Source organism: Copadichromis virginalis, linkage group LG8 (assembly GCF_057382275.1).
Source record: "Copadichromis virginalis isolate Kocher_CV1m ecotype Utaka linkage group LG8, C_Virginalis_male_GT1.1, whole genome shotgun sequence".
NCBI lineage: Eukaryota > Metazoa > Chordata > Actinopteri > Cichliformes > Cichlidae > Copadichromis > Copadichromis virginalis.
In genome coordinates, this window is record NC_140625.1 from 22314628 (window position 1) to 22339468 (window position 24841).

General features: G+C 39.9%; 2 protein-coding genes across 4 annotated transcripts in view; one reads left to right on the forward strand and one right to left on the reverse strand.

The window, feature by feature from the left end:
- Nucleotides 1-22416, forward strand: entpd1 (ectonucleoside triphosphate diphosphohydrolase 1). 3 transcript variants are annotated; one of them, XM_085466553.1, is made up of 10 exons: nt 1-194; nt 10916-11043; nt 11433-11550; nt 14834-14984; nt 15319-15478; nt 15598-15801; nt 15965-16222; nt 17998-18111; nt 18250-18387; nt 20913-22416. In XM_085466553.1, exons 1-10 carry the CDS (start codon nt 179-181, stop codon nt 21120-21122), a joined length of 1497 nt encoding a protein of 498 aa, XP_085322679.1. In that variant the 5' UTR covers nt 1-178; the 3' UTR covers nt 21123-22416. The 3 variants fall into 3 exon arrangements, with proteins under 3 accessions (XP_085322679.1, XP_085322681.1, XP_085322680.1); XM_085466555.1 differs by lacking the exon at nt 1-194 and adding an exon at nt 5234-5675; XM_085466554.1 differs by lacking the exon at nt 1-194 and adding an exon at nt 9596-9868.
- LOC146703355 (potassium channel subfamily K member 1-like) overlaps nt 22202-24841 on the reverse strand; it is a 6510-nt gene continuing 3870 nt past the window's right edge. The window contains exon 3 of the mRNA XM_085466556.1: nt 22202-24201. Within this exon, the coding sequence (XP_085322682.1) occupies nt 23897-24201 (305 nt within the window). The 3' untranslated portion in view covers nt 22202-23896. The remainder of the gene's footprint in view (nt 24202-24841) is intronic.

The following is a 24841-nucleotide window of genomic DNA, read 5'->3' on the forward strand; positions in this document are numbered from 1 at the left end:
CAGAGAGAGAGAGAGAGAGAGAGAGCGAGTGAGTGAGAGAGAGAGAGAGAGAGAGAGGGGGAAACAGTGTGTGGAAGACAGAGGGTTAGAGAGAAAGAGTGAGAGGAAGGGGGAGACAGAGAGGAAAGAGAGGGGCAAAGAATAGAAAGAGCATTGTGTGGCTGCTGAGAAAGAACCCATGTCTGCACAAAGAGGTAGGTGTACTGCTTTGACTGGTACACACACACAAATGCACGCACAAAAGTAGGAAATCCTTGCCAGTGTATCCAGCAGTAGGATGTTGCAGCAGTCTTTTCAATAGACGTTAAACGTCAAGTGAGTGCATGTTGTCTTCCAACTGTGTGACTTGTCTTACTAAATGTAGCAGCTGTGTAGCAGTGCATGGAGGCAGGTCGATCACTTTTCCACAGCATGTGTTAGACCGTGCGTACAGACGGCATAACCAGATGTCTCATGTGCGTTCAACATATGTGAGTCAGTGGGATACTGATGGGCCATGTGTAGCTGATGACAAACACAGTGGCACACGTACACAGAGTTACTCCCATGATTAAGAAAGGTTAATCACAGTTTATCAGACAAAGTCCTTTTTTATTAGCCCTATTTTTTATCATATTAACTGAATCCAGCTAATCATATCTAATCAGTTTGACTGTTAAACTATTATGGGTATTTGTACTGATATCTGCCTGATTATTCTATCACTGTGAAGGAGGGTAAGGGTACAGCTGAGTCAAAAGTAATCAATGAGTTTAGTTTAAGCTGTCTCTGAATTAGAGAACATTTTTCAGCTTATCTTCCGGTTTCTATTCTCCTTATTCTTTAGTCATTTAGAGATCATTTTCAATGATGTGAGCACTGCAAATTTAAAGAAGTACAACTACATTTGTGGTGGTGAGTTTTTCATTTTTAGTATTTGGGATAGCCTAGTCCTCTTTAAAAAAAAAAAAAAAAAAGTTACTATTGCAATAATTGAATTTTAAAATGTTTGAAAAATCCAGTTAAGTCAGTGTTGGTGTCAAATGCCTTCCACCTTCCTCAGATTCTCAGGAAATTGGTTCATGCACTGTCAGTGTTTCTGAATACTACAAATGAGTCACTTTTATATGCAGTTAAAAATAAAAACAATCTGAAAAGCTTAATATTACTAGATGTAAGGAAGAAAATTAGTTTATTCCTAATTTGGACGACTTGTCTCTTCAAAGTCCTTACAGCGTACCAGGGTTAGTGTCGGGCTGCTTGTGCATCAGGAATGTGTAGTCATTACCACAAATGTGTACAAATGTCACATATGTGCATGTTTGGTGACACGTAGCTTATCTTAAAGTGTAAAGACAAAGCAACAGAGCAATCATGAAAACACCATTGTGTTACTGGTTACTCATTGGGTTGTTTTGGACTGAAACAGCAATAGTTATTTTTACTGCTTAAGTTCATGTTGGTCCAGTTGAGCTCGAGGTCAGCACCAGTCTGTCCTGCAAGGTCAGACTGGACTAAGCACTAAGGACAGATCACTTCCCCATGGCAAGCAGGGATGGTTCCTCACATTTCTCATCATATGATGTTGCCAGAGGTTCCCCTTTACAGGAAGCAGCTGTTTCACAATTCACAAGTCTAAAATATATTTATAGATATGCCAAGTAGGCGATGTTGCCTCCCTCTTAACATAAACAACAAATGAGGACACAACATGTAGAAACAAAAATTCATAGAATAAGTCAAGGATGTTGTTTGGCAAGGCGTAGCTCACAGGTGTCGAACTCCAGGCCTCGAGGGCCGGTATCCTGCAGGTTTTAGATGTGTCCTTGATCCAACACAGCTGATTTAAATGGCTAAATTACCTCCTCAACATGTCTTGAAGTTCTCCAGAAGCCTGGCAATGAACTAATCATTTCATTTGGGTGTGTTGACCCACGGTGATATCTAAAACCTGCAGGACACCGGCCCTCGAGGCCTGGAGTTCGACACCCCTGGCGTAGCTGCTTGTGATGCGCGTGAGAAACTCTTCGCCATGTGCCTGTCCGTGAGGAGGAGAGGCACTCTATTGAAATCAATTTAATTTTATTTATATAGTGCAAATTCACAACAGTTGCCTCAAGGTGCTTTATTTTGTAAAGATCATGCAATAACAGAGAGAACCCCATGGTGACAGTGGGAAGGAAGAAAGAAATCTTAGGGAAGGCAGCCATCTGTTGTAGCTGGTTGGGAGTGAGGGGAGAGAGAAGAAGACAGAGCGAGGACAAAAACAAACTATGGGAAAAAGAACCTGGATTTAATAATTACCACTGATTAAATACAGTAGTGGTGTATGACCAAACAGGGAGTGCAAATACATGAATTTGTAGTTGACAAGATCTCACTGGGCCAAATAACAGGCCTGGGCAAATTCCCACAGTGGTTTCAACCTTAACCTCCACTGACTGTAATGACTAATGCCTTTTCTCATTAACAATCAATAATGTGTCAACCTCATTACCACCTGCAAAAAGAGGACAACCTCCACCCAAACTGTGTTTTTTAGAAGTGAAGAAGCCTCTTAAATGACAGCGGAAATATCTTCAAAAACGTAATTTTTTCCATTACCCCAACCTAGACGACTGAGAATCTATACAAGTTCTGTTTGCTCCTGTACAACATTAACATAATCCATTATTCTAAAAGTTTAATATTAAAAAACATTGTTTTCATCAGGTTGCAAGGATCAGGTTGCACTTACAAGCAGCTCGGTACAATTTACTGGTACTGAACTGGTTTAAATGGTTTTAAATGCTTCCTCCACAACACCTGAAAACAAAACATTCCAGCTGTTCCACTGCAGATATCTAGTATCATGAACCTGTAGTAATCTTTAGTTTGAATTATTCCATCTGACAGTTAGTGTTTATATACACCTTCCTCATTTGATGACTTCCTTTTATGGCTGTTCTTTTTAAACTGACCATGCTAATTCAAATTTTCAGACATTTTAAACTGGACGACTTTCCCACCACAGATCTATTTATTTATTTTTTGTTAAATAGAGGATACAAACACTTAGATTACTATGCTCTAAGGCATGTTCTGCTGAGTCTGTCTTTATGCAACACACACAGATGTACGTTCAGACAGTCTGCGTGTGTCCACATATGTTTATGAGTAATTAAAGCCAAACCACCAGAGCAGCACAACAATTTTAAGACCTGCCTCGAAGGCAGGTTGTTGTCTCGTCTTCCCGTCATTATAAAACCACATGAGCAAATCTCTAGCTGTGTCACCCATTGACTCATCACTAAATGTAAAGCAACAGCCCTCTCAGCATCTGCTGATGCAAAACAACCTCAATCATGTGCCTCTATCGTTCTTTCTCTTCCTCTCCATATCTTTATGACAGGTGTTTCATGAGTCCAAATTTTCCCATCAGCAGGGGTGGAGACTTTTTTTGTGTCACGCCATTCAGAAAACAAACAAACCTCAGTGCTCTTTAACATACTGACAGTAAAGAGGTATTTCAGTGGGGTTTTTTTTGCTTTTTTTGTGAATTTAAGTCAAATCTGTATCTGTTTTTTGTATGATGTTTAAATTCTTAAAGTCTTACACAAGTACATTTAGGACTACATAAAGTGCAGGGAGTGATCACTATGAGACAGAAAGATGAGTGTACGGATGGATTTGTGTTGTTAATGTTATTCTATGTGCCTCAGTTACTGAACATTGTTTCTATAGATAAAAGCTCCACATGTTGTCTATGTGAACAGCACTCATGCATACTTTAGGCAGCAGGGGTTCCTGTAAATGTTATTTTAAACCCTGTTCTTTCAACTGCCTGCATCCTGAAAGGTGAAAGTTCAAGCAAATTCAGGGCATGATAAAAAAAAAAAAAAAGGCTTTAATGTTAACAAAAAATAAATAAATTCTGCATATCAACTAAATGATAGCAGATGCTATGCTTTTCCAGTGGCCCCTTGTGGCATCTTTTTCCCACCACTCTGTCATGACTTCGAGGTTCGAACAATCCACCTCAGCAATACAATTGTGCTTACAAGGGATCGGAAATGAAAACACTGGCGGCGTGTGGGAAATGCTTGCCAAATCTGTATGCTTGGGAACAGGAGACTGTGTGTGTGTGTGTGTGTGTGTGTATCTGGCAGACAGTTGTGTGTAATGAGGGGAGTTTTGTTTGTTCACAGGAATGTTTGGAAATAATATTTGGTTTTAGACTAAGGATTAGACTATGCTTATATTTCTAATGATTCGAGAAGGCACAGTGCCATTATGTTGCAAGAGAATTCCTCTGATGTCATTTGCCAAATTTTCTGCTCAGGTAAACCCCCATTTTCTGTCTCAGCATGTTTCGGTATCCTTTTAGCCGACAGCTATATCATTCTTACGTGGTTACATATAAAGTCGCAGTCTTCCCCCACTTTAATCTCAAAGCAAATGAAAGGAGGACTTTGAGACAAATTGCTCCAAGCTGCTGCACACTCAGACTTGACAGTAACTTTAAGACAGGGTAAGGTTCAGTTCTGTCTGCCACCTTTATAACTCTTTGGTTACACGTCACTTCTAGACTTCGATATTGTACGATAATAAGTAGGAGTCTCTTGTAATTAACGGAGTGAGTCACTGATGCCAAGTTTTGTTCTTTTATTTATGTCACAGTCAGAATAGTTAAAGCAGTTGTTGGAGACTGCAGCAAAAGCACAGTTATTGTGACATTTGGAATGAAATTATGATCCATTTGCCTTTCAAGTGGTTGCTGTGAAAATGGGAACTGGGTCAGTCTGTCTGCTTATTATTTGCATACATTCAATAATCTGTCAACAGTATGTCTGAATTGGACCACTGTTACTTGGACAGAGGTTTGCTACAAGTTGACCTGTGCGATCGCCTTGTGATCGAAAGTGGTTACCCAGAGGTAAAAGACATTACACACTCAGTCGGGAAGTCAGTCAGCTCTTACTGGTTACAAAATGCCAGACAATTCAGAGAAATACCCAGGCAACCACCAATTTTTCCCATCACTGCAAGGAGGATGAGACCCTATATTTACTAGAGATGAACAAGATCCAATTCTAAAAATGTTTACTACATCAACATGTGGCTTCATTCTTGCACCTCTGCAGCTGCATGCCCTCAAGAAAAAGTTTGATTAAGTCCATATTTCTTCTGAAGCAAGTGAATAGCCTCAAATGATGTAGTTCAGACAGGAATGCTGAGTTAGTGGCATTATATAAGCTTTTGATGAGCTTAACTAATGTGGAAACTTCAGTATCGATGCTGTCTTTTTTTCCTTCTTCAGTGTGAAAATTTTAAGAAGGGTTCTGCCATATCATCTACAATAATACAGGTCAAAACTTTCGTATGATATAAAAGTGTCATATCCTTTCTAGCATACACAAACAAGACAAGGCCCAACATGTCCAACAGTGAGAACCGTGTCATGGAGCAATTTTGGGAACCCGTGGCAAAGCACACTGCTTTAAATACGCAGAAAAATGAAAACCAAAATGAACTACCCCCGATAAAGGTGGAAATAAATTTGTTTCATGATTTAAGGCAAAACACGCGCCATCAAGGCTACAAAGGCGGAGATACTAGCAGTTGATGATTCCACTGAAAACTGCTGGAGTTCCCACTAACTCCAAATGAGAGGAAGCACAATGGTGAATGGAAAGCATCTGGTGGCAACATCCCAGGTAGAAAATATTTTTTCAATTTCAGTTTTATTACGAGAGAATATAGTGCAGGTTCTCTAAAGAGGAACAAAGATATGTTACTTTATTTATTTTTAAACTAAGACATTAAGCAGTTATGCTATACATTTACTTACAATTTTAAAGGAGAACTCTACCTAGGCTATTTTTGTACTTACGTCTGACTTATGCTGTGTTACTAGATATTTTCCCATAAATAAAATGCAAAAATTCCAATTTCAGTTCTGGGTTAATTTCAGGCACTTTATCTCGCACCTACTTCAAAAGTCCGTAATTTTTCTATGTCAGATTTGGTCATCAGTTGCAACACTTGTCATTTTGACCCATTTCAGTTTGAGGGTCAGTCATGCATTTACCTCTGTGAGCAAATCACTTCTTGGTGTGTTCCCTTTCATTGAGCGTACTGTTATCAATTCTTTTGTAATCTCAAATTCTTTCATTTTCCCATGTGCAATAACTGGGAATGATTGAATAACTTGACTCACAAATGTCACAGCTGTTGTCCAGTGCCAAGAAGAAAAAGTCGAAATGTTTGCTTTGTTTTTCAACCAAAGCTCCAGATTCTTTGGAGTGTCTTCAATCCATCTTGTTGAGGGTCGCTTGATGGTGGCACGTTGTCAAATTCTTTTTTATTTTTACCCCTCAAGGCACATTAGCACGGCAGAGTCCACCAAGCACTTGTTCATAAAAATCCTGAAAAGATCATGGCTCACTGTTTTTTGCGATTTTGTGGGAAATCCAAAGCTGGTCTTGACTACTCGATCCCTGTGTAAAGCTTGGTAAAAAAATAAAAAAATTAAAAAAAAAGATCGTTGTTGCTTTTGCAGCTTTGCTGCCAAAGGTTCAGATGTCTGTTGCAGCTCTGCATCAGTCAACATCTTGAATTTCATGTGCATATGCTTGCACACACGTAAGTAAATAAAAGAAAAAAAATTCTGGGGCTATTTTAGCAGTCCTACAAAAAACACACACACACGAAAAACAAAAACAGTAAGCTGTTCTCTGATAGGTAATTTATTAAAGAGTGTCTGGTGACCAAAATGGGCAAAACTGTATAATGTTTAGGATTCAAATGTAAGTAGTTTATTTAAACCAAATGGCCAGACATGGTTTGCTGCCCATAAAATGCTATGAACCGCTGTATACATTGCTGTGTCGCTATTATTTCACTATAACCAGTGTTGGGAAAGTTACTTTTACTACAGATTACAGAATACATGTCCCAAAATGTAGTTTGTAATGTATTCTGTTAAGTTACTCAATGTTAGTAACATATTCTGAATACTTTGGATTACTTAATATATTGTCATGCTTTTTACAACTACATGAATGTAGCAATCACATCCTGCAAATTCTTGTTTTTCTCCACCAATTGGCTGTTAAGCCCAAATCTCCCTGAATAGACAATATATTTACTGTAGAGGAGCATCCTAATGGGTCCATTGTGTAACTGACGCCACCAATGCTTACATTAGAGCCTCTTATTGCGTGTTTTGTTTGGGTTTCTGGCAATGCATTTAATTACCAAAATTAGGGAGGGGATAGCCTAACATATGAAACAGGAAATGACTGCCTTGTAATCCATTTATTTCAACAAAATAACTATATTCTAATTATAACTTCATCACATCATTTAAATGGTAATTGTAATGAAATAAAGTTACTCATATTTTGTATTTTAAATACGTATATATGCCGTTATTCCCCAACACTGACTATAACACTGTTGTTGGTGGGACCTTGTAGCAACAGATAATAAACATTTTATTGTTTCATATTAAAAATAGTCACCTACATCTAATTCAAAATGAATGCTGAATATTCTGAAGTTTTTTTTCTGGATTATCCTCACACTGATCAAGGAAGACTCCTCGGGATACAAAGGAATGTCTGATTCCCTAGTTCTCACTTGATTCATTGGCTCAGTAAACATTTTCCTTATTAGTTTATGGTTACGACCACTAGCCATAACTCTTCTTTACTACAGGATGTTATACATTTTGTAAATCATGGTCCCCCGTTAGTGTCAAACAGACAATAAAGCTTGGTTTGCTTTATGGGATGACTTTTGATAGACAAGTCCCTAACATATGAGCTAGCAGTGTCCTCAGTTTCTGATTCAGATATACCCTTTGTTAATCACAAACTCACAAACTTCCTTAAAAGCAAGAGTTCAAAACTAAATTGAGATGTATATATTAAAATCCACATCGAAAGGAGCCAGCTGAGGTGGTTCGGGCATCTGACAAGGATGCCCCCTGGGCGCCTCCTGGGTGAGGTGTTCCAGGCATGTCCCACCGGGAGGAGGCCCCGGGGCAGACCCAGGACACGCTGGTCATTATATATTATATCTCTCAGCTGGCCTGGGAACGCCTTGGTATTCCCCCGGACAAGCTGGAGGAGGTGGCTGGGGAGAGGGAGGTCTGGGCCTCTTTGCTTAGGCTGCTGCCCCCGCGACCCGACCCCGGACAAAGCGGATGACGATGGATGGATGGATGGATGGATGGATGGATATTAAAATAGTGTAATTATGTGGAACTTTTTTAAAAGTACAGGCTTAAAAAAGTTCTTGCTCTTCCGACTCCTACCATGTAGCCTTTGTTAGAGAGGAAATATCCATCAAGCTGTATTAAAAGCTATAGGAAATAGGCTTTAAAACAATACTTATGCATTCATCTGTACACTTCCACTTCTCCAAATTCAGGCTCCTAGAGCCTATCCCAGCTGACCTTTCGTCAGTCTGTTGTGGTAATGTGTTATCACTGTTTTAACATAATGTACTTTTACAAGTCTACAGCTACTGTCATGTGCTGGGTTGTACTATGTACAGAGCTGAGAGTGAAAATACAAGGAACTTGCAAGCTTTGAAATATCTCCATTTGGACATTTATTTTTCAAGCATCTAAGTTGCTTATTTTAATTTAGTGGGCGTTTAATTTGTTTTATTGTTACCATTATTCCAGAGCAAGGATGCTTCAAGTTTTGACAATCAAGCGATGATTTAGGGAGCCAGCATATTTGGGAGACCCACAGGACAAATGTATTTTTATACTCTGTTACAGTATTTAAGTAACTCTAAAAGTTGGATTTCTTAAAATCACCTGTGTCAAATGTTAGAAAAGGATAGTCTGCTTCAATGGGTGTACAGGCAATGCTTTTAAACGCCATTTCTTGGAAGTGATGTTGAACCAATTGCAGGATATTTATTACAGGAGTGTGTACGTAATGTATTATTGTGGGAAGGCTTGAATTATACAGCTCTCTGAAGTTAGGAAGGTTGGCAATCATTCTCTAGTGTATGTTTGATTATGTATGTGCATGTGTGTTGCAAGAGAGGAAAACAAATGACAGAAACCATCTGTGAATGGATCAACAAATCTGCAGGCAGGTCATGTTCAGGGGCACACACACACACACACACACACACACACACACACACACACACACACACACACACACACACACACACACACACACAAACTTTTCAACAACCTCCATTCTTCTACACACACCCCACACGTAGACACACACACACACACACACACACACACACACACACACACACACACACACACACACACACACACACACACACACACACACAGCCTTACAGAAAAGAAGGGAATTCCGATCCGTCACTGAGATGACATCACAGTCTCCAATAATAAGAAACAGTCGAACAAGGGAGTCCCCACTTCCCTCCTCCCTCATACACATCCCACAGAATGAACAGAGGGTAGAAAGAGTAGTGCTGGGCAGAGTGACTCTCATTAGCTCCCAGAGAGAGAGTCCCTTTTAAGGGATTCACATGCACACACGGGAACGCGCCGACATACGCACAAACACGCTTTAGTTGCATCTCCATAGCGACCAGCTCTGCTGTCCCAGCTTGGGGAGGAAACTGAGTGCTTTAAAGCTGCTACAACGCAAACACACACACACGCACACACATACAGCTCTGTTCTAATCCGTGTCCGGCCACGACGGAAAAACCTCTCCTCATCTTATCACCCGGCTACCTCCCTCTGTCACTTCTCTCCTCTCCCCGTCCAGCCCATATTTTCTTTTTCTTCAACTTCCACCCTCTCTCCCTCTCTCACATACCCTCCCCCTCTCTTTTTTCTCCCTTTCACTATCTGTCTCTATCCCTTCCCCGTCTGAAGTACACAACAGAGGTAAGTGCTCTCGCTCGCTGTGCGCCTCTGGGTTTAATGTGCTTTAACTTTCAGTCTTTCAGTGCGTTTTCTCACAGTAGACTGAGGTGAGCTTAACTATCGGTGCTGCAGGTACTGTTAGTGAAGTAGGCAGAAAAACTGTTTTGTCCTGTACTCTGCCGGTAGGTCAGTTTCTGCTTTGCCAGCTGTCGTGCGCGCCTCGACAGTATCTGTCAGTTCGTTTGCCCTGGCAATAATCAAACAACCATGCGTGTGCTTGTATATGTGGGCTTGCTTTCATACTGGTATCTTATTCATCGATTTTCCATCACAGTAGCTTTGTGACTACAGACAGCCTTTTATACCCTTTTTTTTGTCTGTTTTTGAAACTGTGCACTTAAAAGTGCATATTATCTGCTATAGCATCTTGACTTTATCCCATTAGAGCAATTGTGATAGCTCTATACTTCAGAGTACTTCAAGAGGAATGAGAACCCAAAAAGTAATATTTGATATCAAAATAATAACTAGCACATGTTGAAATCTTTAATCACTGTTTTCATACACTCTTGTGGGAGTATAGCTATTGAATTAATAGGTCAGCCTTTCTTTGGTAGAGTTGTCTTTTTGATTATATCCAATTGTCCTCCTGTGTTGTATAAACAGTTCAAGTATTTCCACAATAATAGTTCTCTTTAAGTGCTTTTCATAGTGGATATCTGATCTTTCAGCCCATGTTAAATACACCAGTGAGATACCCTCTCTAATGTGCTGTGGCTGAAATAACAACTCCCCCTAAAATCAATGAACAGTCTGGCAACAATTTACACACCCCAAATCAGAAAGCCCTTGGTTACAAAACACAACAAAACAATTAAACGCTCTTTCCAACACAGTTTCTCTCCAACATCCAAGCACACACATTCTGTGACATATGCCACATCTGGAACCAAGAGTGGCTAAACACATACCTATTTAAAAGTGTGTCTCCATCTTCCCCTTTTTACCCTCTCGCCTCGCCTCTCCTCTCCTTCCTGTCTCTGTCTGTCTCTCCACCCACGCTCTCAGAGATGAAAGAGAAGAACCCCTGGCCTACGCCTGTGACCATCATCATCATTGTGATTGGTGTCATAGCGATTGTTGCCCTGGTGACGGTGGCGGTTTTGCAGAACAAACCTGTTCCCCAAAAGTACAAGGTAAAGTACTCAAATGTTGTGACCTGTTCCCTGTGTGGGAGTCAAATGTGTTACACAGGAATCTCAAGCCAAAGTCCACAAACCAAATAAGGCATCTTGTCAGTATATGACCTCAGCTTGTACAACCGGCTTTACAAATCCACCACCGAATATGGCCAGCGGATATCAACAATAACATTAAATCATCTCTTTAGTTACAGTTGCAGATCCAGGTTTGAGTCTCACAGCTGAAAGCATGGTCTAGTTTTTATAAAGTACTGTACTCCTAATTCACATGGATTGGTGCCACAGTTTTGGCAACATGTAGTTTATACAATCATTACCCTGATGTTAAATGTTTGCATGTAACTAATTAACTAGAATTTGTTATTTTTCTGCTCCTCCTCCAGTATGGGATTGTGCTGGATGCTGGATCTTCCCACACAGCTCTTTATATTTATCAGTGGCCAGCAGAGAAGGATAACAACACTGGCAGAGTTGAACAGACACACTCCTGCAAAGTCAAAGGTACAGTATATGTTGCACAAATACTCTCATATGACAGTGCAAACTTACATATATGCATTAATATGTAGGAAATTGCATATGAATCTGCATATTTACTGATATAGCTATTAGTGTTTGTGTATGTGCGTGTTTAAATTTGGTCATAAATGATACATTCCTGTTTAACAATGATTCCTTCTAAAAAGCTACAATTAAGTATAATTGTATTATACTATTTTCCTTAAGTCCAAGGTGATTCATTTTCTCTTCATTCAGTTTGAAATCTTATGCTCTTTTAAAGCGAACTGCAGGGCATCTGAAGCCAAAGACTGATCAAAATTTACATCTAGAGACTTGGTGGATTAGCATAGCCACTTACTAATTATTCATTAGCATTATTGGGTACACATCTGATGGTTCGTTAAAAAGCCTCCACATTAAATTTCATATTAAATGACAAATGGCACTGGGGAACACCTTACCGAGTCAGCCATTGTTTCAAATGTTGTGTTAAGTCTATATAATCGAATTTCCCAGAGGAACCCACCCGAGGGATTAATAAAGTTCTATCTTATCTTATCTTAAATGGATTTTGTTCAACTTCCCAGGACCACTATAGAAAAAAAAATGACAACAGATAACACACTAATCAATTCAGACACTGCCTGAAAATGAGAAGCTGGAGTGTAGGTGGGTTGCAAAGTGGCTTGGAGATACACACCAATTGTAGGCAGATTAAGCAACCTGAATGGCACACCGTTTATGATTTATGATTTGTCACATACAGTGGCTTGCAAAAGTATTCGGCCCCCTTGAACTTTCCCACATTTTGTCACAAATAAATAACTGCAAAGTGGGGTGTGCGTAATTATTCAGCCCCCTGAGTCAATACTTTGTAAAACCACCTTTTGCTGCAATTACAGCTGCCAGTCTTTTAGGGTTTGTCTCTACCAGCTTTGCACATCTAGAGACTGAAATCCTTGCCCATTCTTCTTTGCAAAACAGCTCCAGCTCAGTCAGATTAGATGGACAGCGTTTGTGAACAGCAGTTTTCAGATCTTGCCACAGATTCTCGATTGGATTTAGATCTGGACTTTCACTGGGCCATTCTAACACATGGATATGTTTTGTTTTAAATCATTCCATTGTTGCCCTGGCTTTATGTTTAGGGTCGTTGTCCTGCTGGAAGGTGAACCTCCGCCCCAGTCTCAGGTCTTTTGCAGACTCCAAGAGGTTTTCTTCAAAGATTGCCCTGTATTTGGCTCCATCCGTCTTCCCATCAACTCTGACCAGCTTCCCTGTCCCTGCTGAAGAGAAGCACCCCCAGAGCATGATGCTGCCACCACCATATTTGACAGTGGGGATGGTGTGTCCAGAGTGACGTGCAGTGTTAGTTTCCTGCCACACATACCGTTTTGCATTTTGGCCAAAAAGTTCCATTTTGGTCTCATCTGACCAGACCACCTTCTTCCACATGTTTGCTGTGTCCCCCACATGGCTTGTGGCAAACTGCAAACAGGACTTCTTGTGATTTTCTGTTAACAATGGCTTTCTTCTGGCCACTCTTCCGTAAAGGCCAACTTTGTGCAGTGCACGACTAATAGTTGTCCTATGGACAGATTCCCCCACCTGAGCTGTAGATCTCTGCAGCTTGTCCAGAGTCACCATGGGCCTCTTGGCTGCATTTCCGATCAGCGCTCCCCTTGTTGAGCCTTTAGGTGGACGGCCTTGTCTTGGTAGGTTTACAGTTATCCCATACTCCTTCCATTTCTGAATGATTGCTTGAACAGTGCCCCGTGGGATGTTCAAGGCTTGGGAAATCTTTTTGTAGCCTAAGCCTGCTTTAAATTTCTCAATAACTTTATTCCTGACCTGTCTGGTGTGTTCTTTGGACTTCATGGTGTTGTTGCTCCCAATATTCTCTTAGACAACCTCTGAGGCCATCACAGAGCTGCTGTATTTGTACTGACATTAGATTACACACAGGTGCACTCTATTTAGTCATTAGCGCTCATCAGGCAATGTTTATGGGCAACTGACTGCACTCAGACCAAAGGGGGCTGAATAATTAAGCACACCCCACTTTGCAGTTATTTATTTGTAAAAAATGTTTGGAATCATGTATGATTTTCGTTCCACTTCTCACGTTTACACCACTTTGTATTGGTCTTTCACGTGGAATTCCAATAAAATTGATTCATGGTTGTTGCTGTAATGTGACAAAATGTGGGAAAGTTCAAGGGGGCCGAATACTTTTGCAAGCCACTGTAGCTGTGTAGGAGGGTATTAGTTGAAGTGGGTTGGCATGAAGATCAGTTGAACTTAACTTTGGTGCCTGTCTGAACTAATGCTATGCCTGTTTTGTGAAAGCTTAAAATAGCCAGTTATGCGAGAGCAAAATAATATACTACTATACACAGAGCTAGATGTGTTTTTGGCTTAATGTTTTGTTGTATGTTGATAATATTGTGGTAGCTATGTATTCAGTAAGCCAATTAATCATTTTAACAGAATAAAAACAATTACACATGTATTCCAAATCCCTTCACATCCGATTAGTAACTGTACTCTCTGTTTTCTGAAAAATCTTTATCTGTGTTTTTGTTTTGGTTCCAGAGAATCTAGACGTGGTTATTTTGTAAAAGCAATGACAGACAAATGAAAAACAATAGCTTATTACCAACACAATCTCATGGTGATGACAAGACTGTAGGAATTCAATGCACAGGCAAAAAAGGCATGTCTGGCACCTGCAAAACTGCAGAATGGCATTTTTGTTTTTATGTGGACTAAACAAAGGAGCTATTGTATGTTTATTGGTAAGCCTTAAAAGTGCATTTAGAGACAGCCAAACTGGGTGTTTCCCTACAGCTTCCCGACTTTAAGTCAAATATAGATACTGTATCGTACCAAATAAACACAGAATAATTAAAAATTTAAGCATGGTATATATAATTTAATTAAACTGTTGTCATTTACAAAAAAGTCATTTATTACCAATAACGCTATTAATTACATACATGATATACATGTAAATACCCATAACTGTGTTATATTTTGAACTGAAACTAGTAAGGCACTCCTGGCTGCATCTTTGCCTAGTATTAGGCAATTTATTCTATAAGTTCATTTAACCTCAATAACATCTTTACCTGGCCCATCCCTTCTGAAATACAGAACAGTTCCTGAAATTTTACAGATGAGTGAATTTTTAAGAAGGGTCGCTGTAAAGACAAGGCTGTCACTGTGCTTTATTGTTACTAAATTTCTGCCCAGTAATCCTCCTGACTTTTTGTTTTAACAGGTAAAGGTATTTCCAGCTATGCGTCTGAACCATGGAAAGCAGGAGAGTCTCTGAAAGAGTGCATGGGGGAGGCTGAGGAGACTGTCCCCAAAGAAAGAGCTCACGAGACCCCACTCTATCTGGGAGCCACAGCAGGAATGAGGCTGCTGGAGTATGTTGCACAAGCTTAGACATTTTCATGATAAAACCTAGAAAAGAATGTTTTTTAAAAACACCCACAGTGAACAGCTTTTCATGCTGACACTGTTTAGCTTATCTCCTGTCTAAAAGCTGAAACTGTGTTTGCATTGGCAGTGCAAATATTGCTATTTTTTTGTAACCGTTCGTATTTGCACATTTATCTCCACAAGAACTGCCAGGACAGTGAATAGGTTACTGTCAAAGCCATTATGCACAATACAATGTATATATTATTTATGGGCTGCTGTATTGATCTGACTTGTGGACGTGACTCACACATACATTTGTGCCATGTGTGCCTGCAGTATTGTGAATAGCTCAGCATCAAAGAACGTATTTCAGGCTGTGGAGAACGCCTTGCGGAACTCCCCCTTCTCCTATCAGGGAGCAAGAATCCTCAGTGGGCAGGAAGAGGGTGCCTTCGGGTGGGTCACAGTCAACTACTTGGATGATCGTCTCAAACAGGTCAGTTTGTGCACATCAACATACAGGTCCGTGCACATTTGTCCACACTGAGACGTACTTTGTGTGTGCCAGTACTCCTGGTTCTGCACTGACCGAGTGTTATTTTACCTCTTCTGCAGGGCTTGAAAACAACAGGCGCTCTTGACCTTGGCGGGGCGTCTACTCAAATTAGCTTTATATCCGATGATTTTGACGGCTCAGAGTCACCCATCAACTCTGTCAACTTCCGACTCTATGGAAATGATTATAACCTGTATACTCACAGCTTCCTGTGCTACGGAAAAGACCAAGCGTTAAAAATGGTGGTGGCAAATCACACTCAGGTAAACTTCTGACCTTGGTTCCTGTGTTTTGTGAATGAACTGTTCAAACTAATCAAATATGGGATCTTATCTGAGAGAGCCATAATGTTCTTAAATGTGCAAAAGTACTTAGGCTTCATTGTTCTCCATCTGTTGCACCTCACTATCTCACTCTCTCTCCTAGTCAGGTGCAACAACAGTATTGGATCCTTGTTTCCACTCAGGCTACAATGAGACAAAGAACTACTCCGTCCTTTATGACAGCCCCTGTGTGTCAGGCAGGAAACCTCAGGAAGTTCCAGAAAAATTTGATCACATTGGGAAAGGAAACTTCCAAGAATGCCAAGAAGTTGTCAAAAGTGTATTTAACTTTACTTCCTGCAAATACAGCCGATGCTCTTTCAATGGGGTCTTCCAGCCTCTTTTGCAGGGGCCATTCGGGGTAAGTGAGTGTTTCTCCATGTGTAGATTTAACCTGGTTTATAAACAGTCATCCAAGTATATCTGGTGACTCATTTTAGCATTTAGCATTCATGCATTTATTCATTCATTTTTTGCCACATCTGTGAGAATGACCCCATTCAAGTTTAATTTACTGCCCGACTATCCTCACTTTTATTGACCCAAAAGGAGCGACTGAGGACATAAACTCATCAAGAGAGTATTTATTTAAGTCAAGACAGAAAGAATCCTACGGTGCCTAAAGTCTATTGCCTTCAGACAGAATAGAGCTTTAGGGCACTTTTTCATTTGCTTAATTTTTCGGTCCGAGAAGTTATGTCCATCTTTTATACTGCTCATGTCTGCTCTGAAGATCCCCTGTGAGCTCTAACCACTCTAACCACAACTCGCAGATTACAAGGCTGCACAACAAAACAGACTACTATCAGCAGATGCAGGCTATGATCATGGGGTTGGAGTTCATCCATAGTATGAGACTTGTTCGTGAACAGCCACATGTATGCACACAAGTGCACACATTTTGGGCACTCATTTTGCATCCAATATGGAAGAAATTTCATACAAAAATAATGCAGTTATATCATGTGGACTATCTATAACTGTACATGGCTTCCTAATTTGCTTTTATTCACTGTGTGTGCAAATTTTATAGAAAACAAAACAGAAGACCAGTAAGAAAACAAATGGAAATATTTCAGTAATGTTATAAAGCCTGAATGAAAATTAATCAGAAAAATTATGACCTGAATACACCCAACAGATGCTGATTCGAAGTTCCCTCTTTATGCTGTTTTCTACCCCACCCCTTGAGCAACCCCATCTGATTCCGATTCTGTGAGAAGTGTGCACTCGCTGTATCACAAAGTAGAGGATCAACTGGAATTATTGAGTCAGAATCTATCTGTGGGAAGCACAGAGCACTCGTGCCGTTTGGGCGTGCACAGGGGTTACAGAACATACAGTATAATCAATTCTGCAATCCTCGAAGTACCAGTTTATTGAGTTACTTCTGTTTTTAACATGACTGACATTAATTGTGGAACGCCTCAGCAAAAAGCGCTTGTGTTTCCTCATCTTCCTGATCTGAATAAGAAAATAAACCTTTGTAACATTAACTGATACAATAATCAGTCTGAAGAGACAGTATACTTAGGTTGTAGTGATAGAATAGAAAACGTGCATGTTTCCCTTCTAAAAACCCCCCGAAAAAATTAACTAAATCATTGCAATACTACTGAATATTGTATCTACCACAGACTATTTCTTTTAATTAGCAAAGACTAATTTGACGGTTGTTGCCACCTTAATCACACAGCTAGCCATATTTCTTATAGTATAACTGCAACAGACCCCAGCAACATGGTTAAGATGCCCAGACAGTGCAGTACATGTGGTAAACCTGCCATGTTGAAACCTGGCACACAGCTATTGGCTACTGCCACCGGTGTTAGGATCCACCTCTCAGTAATAAGCCACACCCCCAACAATCAAAACAACAAAATTGTAATTTATTTAAAAAAAAAATCATCCCCTTGCAGTTGTAATGAAGGGGGTACTTAGCCGATACCTTATTCTAAAATATTTAGGGGGAAAACGTTTTAGTGGTTTAAGTGGCAATTGTTATGATTATGATATAATGATTTCAATAAATGTCCGATAAATTTCCGTAGTATTTATAAATTGATTACTTCACTTTCTAGAGATATCCTGATTTCCTCCTGTCTCATCGCTTTCTCTTTTCATCTTTCATTTTAGGCGTTCTCTGCTTACTACTTTGTGATGAACTTCCTCAATTTGACGGATACATCCATGCCCCTTGAAACTGTGAAGGAAAAGCTAAGCCAGTACTGTGCTACCTCTTGGGATAAGGTCAGAGAAAATGTATACATTGGTTATATACATAAAAAATGTTCTGTCATAGTCACCCCCTTCTGTGTCTTATCTATGTCCTTCAGCCTGCCTGTAATGTACACTGATTGCATCCTTGCGTTTGAACTTCCTGCACAGATAAAGATTCAGCATCCTACAGTAAACGTAAAGTATCTGGCTGAATACTGCTTCTCGGGCACCTACATCCTCACCCTGTTGACAGAAGGATATGATTTCACTGCAGTGACTTACTCAAACATAAAATTCATCAAGAAGGTCAGTAGATCACTGTCCAGCTTTTTCCTGTCTCTTAAAGAGAGACATCCACACCTGATAGGTCATACTGACCTGACCTTGTACTTGTGTGTGTGAGTGCATATATAAACAAATACCTACTGTAACATCCATCTTTCTGGACACATTTAAGTCTCTGTTGGAAAGTGACAGGTGTGGAAAAACCTCAACTGTGTAAAAGGTGGTTTAAAAATTTAGGATTACATTTAACTTGGACTAACTGTAATCCTCTCTGCCAGTTTGGGCATTCAGCTGTCCTTTAGGAGGCCAGCTTTAACAAGCATTGGTATAAATACCGGGCACAAGTTTTATGCAAAGAGCTAACTAAGCTCTGAGTTATTTAAGAATTTCATAGCACCCTTATCAGACAACACTAATCTATTCCAGCTACATCTAATATGCTTGCAGTTTGCAGAAACAAAAAGCTAAGCACAGAGGACATAAAACCCCTCAAAACAACAGAACCACTCTCTACCACCACCTTAAAAGTGATTCAAAAAGTAGGTAGCAACAGCCCGTGAATTATACAGCAGCAAAGCTCTTCTCATCTGAGGTAAAGTGCAAAGTCAGCCTTCAGTTTAGGTTTCAGATTAAAACGAGACTCTCGCTTTTATCTCCTCACAGAACACACAAGGGAAATAGACTACGCAGAATATTGCACGTAACCTAATCAAGCAGCCAGAAAATAGATTGCAATTCCTTTTTCATATGAAACACGGCAAAGATTTTACACTTCAGAGGAATATTCAGCAACCACCTCCTCAGCCAGCTGCACACACACATGCTGTCATCAAGAAAGCCATACAAACAATGATCAGGATCAGGGATCAGGATTTCACGCCATGTTAAAAGATGCTGTAATATAGTATACAATCTAGAGGACTAAACTTTGCATTAATTCACACCTACTTCTTCTACCGCGCAGTGCTGTGAAAAAGCAGGCAGTAAACAACAACTTCTTGTTTTTGTTTTTTTGCATATTTGTCACAGTTAGGAAATGCTTGATTACAGTTTTTGCTGCAAAGGGCAGCAAAACCAGTTCTTACAGCAGGTTTAAGGGGCAATTACTTTTTTGGGGGGTTTGCAAGGATAGGTTTAGATGGCTTTTTTTCCATAAATAAATGAAATCATGATTTATTTAGTCAGGTATGTTGCTAATGGGTGTAGATCTAGATGTAAGCCACTCACCCTCCTTCTCTCACAGCCAAGTTGGTAAGATTTTAACATTATCAGTGGTTACATCCTCTGAGTAAAATGGTAAATGGCCTGTATTTGTATAGTGCTTTACTAGTCCCTAAGGCGCTTTACACATTCAGTCATCCACCCATTCACACACACCAGTGTGTATGTGAATGGGTGGGGCGCACTGACAGAGGCAAGGCTGCCGGACACTGGCGCCACCGGGCCCTCTGACCACCACCAGTAGGCAACGGGTGAAATGTCTTGCCCAAGGACACAACGACCGAGACTGTCCGAGCCAGGGCTCGAACAGCAACCTTCCGATTACAAGACTAACTCCCAACTCTTAAACCACAATTGCCCCTTTAAAAGTTAAATTATATTACACACAAGAATGTTTAACTCTTTCCAAGAAGCCTTGATTAGAAAAAAGCAGTGAGCAGATAAGGAATTCATTGCTCTGTTCTAGTGACTTAAAATGCAGTGATAAAAGGGACATAAATCACACCATAACAAGAAAAACTCAAACCAGTTCAACCTACATGCAATACAACAGGATTAGTTTGGGTGTTACTTCGTATTACTCCAGAAAGACTAGGTGGCAAAAAACAAAAAAACAAGAAAGCAGCCAGTCTGCTTCCTTGTTGTAAACTCTGACAATTATTACTCTGCTATAATTATACACAGACATGCACACAAATTGGATTCTGTGTAATCAAATATCATAATCATTTATTTAAAAAATGAATAAATAACACGGCTGAGTACTTGAAAAACAAAGGATTAACATCAAACGTTGATTCACAATAATGCTGATTGGAACTGCTGGTGTTCTTTGAACCCCTCAATGTGGGGCCTATTACAGGTACTGGATGATACTGTAGCTAGATGGGGGACCCAGTTAGCGAAGGGTAGACCAGCAGCTGTTTCAGACTGTGCAGTCACAGTTCTAATTAACATCTCGTGTAAGAATTTCAATGTTTACTTTTTGAATTTCTTTTTTTACAATTAGCAAGCATATGCTGTGCGAGTGAAATTACCCATAATACCCTAAGGAAGGCATTTCACTATAAGCCGCTACATCAGGTTAACCTCACTATACTGACTGGTGACAAATTAAAGGAAAAACCTGAACTCTTGATCCCTACTTGTGTGGGTTGAACACTTAAAGGAGAGTTTGGACTGGCACATTAATCAGTGCTTTGGCATACTGAAGATCTTCTAGTAGTAGCAAGGCTTTTTAAGACAACTGAATTTAAACGCTTTTTATTTGAATTTGTCAACAGTTTATGTTTATGGCGATCGCTTCCCTTCTTCTTTGTTTCCAGATAAAAGGCAGTGATGCAGGCTGGACTCTGGGTTACATGTTGAATCTCACCAACATGATCCCAGCTGAGGCTCCTGACTCACCCCCTCTCCCCCACGCTGGCTACGTCTCCATAGTAACCATCATGACAATACTACTCATTGGCCTCCTCTTACTTCTCGCCCTCCGCATATTCTGGCCCCGTTGCTCCAAGAAAACACAAATTGTATAAACACTCTGAAGCGTATGTATGCATGTACAGTTATGTGCAAAAATCTCGAGTCACTCCTCATCTATTTATATTTTCCTTTCAAGGAGCCACATGTACTTGTAGTCTAAGCAGCGAGAGGTGAACCGTCTTCAAGAAACTTAAAGGAGTCCAGGCTCTTGTCTTTCCAAGTTCCATAGACAACCATAACCTTGATGACTGAGAACCTACACAAACTATTATTTTTAACCTCTCTTGAGCAATAGTTCTCTAGACTTCCTGAAGGTCTTTCACAATTCTTCTTTAGACATTGGCTGCTTTTTCGCTTATTTTCAGTTCAGTCTTTGTACCTCGCCATTTAAGAGGATTTTTTTTTCTTAAGCCACTTAACGCTGACCTATGAGTCATTCAAGTATAAAAGAAGACACCTAGCTCAAGGGATGAACTAGTGTTCTGTCAGCACAAAACAGACAACTTAGCAATGAACTCATTTTAAATAGTATCTTTAAGCACTCTGTTATTAACAGCTGTTGCAAAAATGTATCATGTGTTCACATTTCTTTCATTGAATTCGTGAAAAATGCCAACGATAACACAGTTTAACAGACACAAAATGTATTTTTCACCAACAAAGAGCTATTATTTTTTAAACTTAATATCTCAGCATCATGTGCAATGTGTCCTTAAATAAATTGAGGAAACTGGACAAGGAAGAACTGGCAGGCCTGAAAAACTATCTACAGGAGATGAAAGGTATCTTTAAGTGATTTCCTTAAGCAATAGGAAAGAATCCAGCAAAGACTTGACAGATAATTGGAGAAATGCATCTGGCTCTGATTCTGTCAGAATTTTATCCACCATGCAACATCGTCTGGAACAAACTTTTAGCGTGATAATGATCCAAAACATACTGCTTACAGTAAAAGCATACCTGGATGGAAAAATACACAATGGAACACTATCAGTCATGGATTCACCTCCCCAGAGCCCAGATTTCAACATTACTGAAGCAGTGTGAGATCATCTTGTAAGAGAACAGGACAAAAGGCAGCCAACAGCCAAAGAAGAGCTTTGAATGTCCTTCAAGAAGTTTTGACAACTACTTTCTACTCAAAAATTACAAGAAATCTTGCCCAAGAGAGAAAAGGCTGGGTTAAAGAATAAAAGTAGTTCAACCTTCTGATTTGTTGCATTTGTAAAAACCGTTTTTTTGCTTGTGTTTTATTGTGTTTCCATGTATATTTGTATGTTTTATTAAATCACTACCCCATCCCCCATTTTCCAAGCAAGAAATAAAGACATGAAGGGTGGCTTAAGACTTTTGCACTGCACTGTGAGTATGTGTGAGTGGCAAATGAGATAGAGGACATTTGCAAATGTTTGTGTTTGTGTTGACTGTTTTACTAGGTAGTGGGGAGGTTAAAGGTCATACGGATTGAAGGATAACAGTGTCTCCCACAAAGGAGTAAGTTGTGCATCCCTGCTTGAAGGACATTTGCTGTATAAGAGTGTATGTGTGTGTGTGTGTGTGTGTGTGTGTGCATGTCTGAGTTTGAATGTGTGACACCTGAAAGTGTGCTTGTACCCATGTCAGTCTGCATGTAAGTGTCTTAAATAATGAACATGTGAATGTGAAGATACTACTGTATAAATAAAATAATTAAAGTTTATAAAAAAAAATCAGATTGGCACTTTTACACTTGTTAAAAACATAATCACTCATTCTCTTTAATGTTTCATGATGCATTTACATTTTATCCCAAAAAACAAATGATTTTTGATTAAAAACAACAACAAACCAACAATTTCAAAGTCCTGCTTTTCATTGAATCCCTTAACAAAAACCCTCCAAAAAACAATTCTTTCTGATTGTCAAGATTTGAGTCTGTTTTAAAGCTGCTTTGTGAGTAAAACAGAAATAACTGCAGGCATAAAACATCCAGTATTAATTGTATATTTGTTTTATTGCTACTAAAACGTCTTTCGGCATATTCCTTCATCTCCCACAGTGTTAAAAATGACATATTTTTGCACCTTGGTTACACTTTTAAAGAAATACATCCCTAAACAGCATGAGATAGCAATTTCAAGTAAAAGCTTCATGGAAATCCAACTGTAATATGAAAGTGCTGCCCTCTAGTGTCAAGAAGCGACACATTGCAGGGTTTTTACCACTTGATTTTCTACATTCCACCAAGAACTGAAGGCTAATCATAACTTGTAAGGAACCATGAACAAAAACATTTGTATTCTTTGCTATCACCTGATCTTCTTGTAATTCCTGTATATAATGTACACAGGGCTCACTGACGACACGCCTGATTCTTCTGGTACTGCTTTACTGTTTTCAAGAAGGCAAATTTCCTATGCAAATACCACCATAGATTATGAAACGTGCCAAGAGTGGATGTTAAATCCTCTGGAGCAGACTTAGCTGCTTTGGAATTTCAACATCAAAACTTGGCAGAAAATGGAAACTTGTGGGGGTTTCCCTCTGTTTGGGGGGCCCAGCCCTTCCTCTGTGCCAAGATCTCTATCGGCAGGGAATTGCACAGTAAGGGTGGAAACAATGCCATGCTGATAAACACTTCATTCTTGGCAATGGAAAAGAGCAATCGCTTTTTTAAATAACTTTGCTTAGATGGTGATATATATATAAATTTGTTCAGACTCCTTATAAACTCTAGACATAGAAAGAGGTCAAAGCCGGTACGTCCTGTGCAGCCATGCATGGAGAATATTACACAGCCCCTTAAGAACAGTTTGTACTAAAATACCCTGGAAGCCAACACAATCTGTCATCTCGGTTTTCCGTTAAGAGCACTTCCTGATGCCAGGGTGTAAGGCGCTGACTTCCCGTTCTGTCGTATGGATGCAGCCTGTTCTGACACAGAAGAGATGGTTGCTGGGTGATCTATCACATGATCTGCAGTATCGGCCAGCTGGTCGCTCAATTGATCACGGTCGATGATGTTGGTGGTCTCTGAGTCCAGTTCCCGAAGGTTTTCTTCATAAAATCGATGTCTAAGGCGTTTCATTTGGGGAAGCTCCCAACATGTCTCCAGCACAACCAGGACACACACCAAGCCCAGCAGCAAGTAGACTGGAAGAGCAATTTTATTGGTCAGTAAATAAAAGGTGCAGATAAAATAACAGGGACTGCTTTGTTTGATGAATTTGTAACATTACTACTGTTACAGGAACACCTAGAATTTTTTATACCAACAAACAAAACTGAAAAAAAAGGTGTCACGGTGAAAGGAGCCGCTGCAACATGGAGCCGACGGAAAATTATAACCTGACTCTGAAGAACCCCTTGGCTTAACGAGATTAATAGCATGTTTCGCCTCAGTAATTATCTGTCAGGCCCTCAACGCAAACAGTTCCCTTTGTTCATTCTTGGACGCAGCAGGCAATCATTTTCAGCCTACAAGCTTTAAAACACATCCCCAAAATGAACACCCACAGCAAAGTCATTATGCACTTATTGCCTTCAGAGTTGATAACAGAACTAACGAGCTGATGCTGGATCTACATTTGCCAGATGCTCAAAAATACAACTGCCCATCCCTCCATATAAGTTATGGAGGGATGCAAACATACTATCCCACACTGGCAAGCAAAGTAAATATCACACCTGGTGAACACTGGCATGTTAGTATTGTCAGTGTGATTATGTTAGCATGCTGACATTAGCATTAAACCTCATGAAAATCTTTAAAATCCAATGCACATGATGAAGA

Bases quoted from the DNA above. Each gene is read 5' to 3' on its own strand.
- entpd1 (XM_085466553.1), top strand. The intron at 11,044-11,432 runs GTAAAGTACTCA...CTCCTCCTCCAG, and splicing joins CTGTTCCCCAAAAGTACAAG to TATGGGATTGTGCTGGATGC. The intron at 15,479-15,597 runs GTCAGTTTGTGC...CCTCTTCTGCAG, and splicing joins TGGATGATCGTCTCAAACAG to GGCTTGAAAACAACAGGCGC.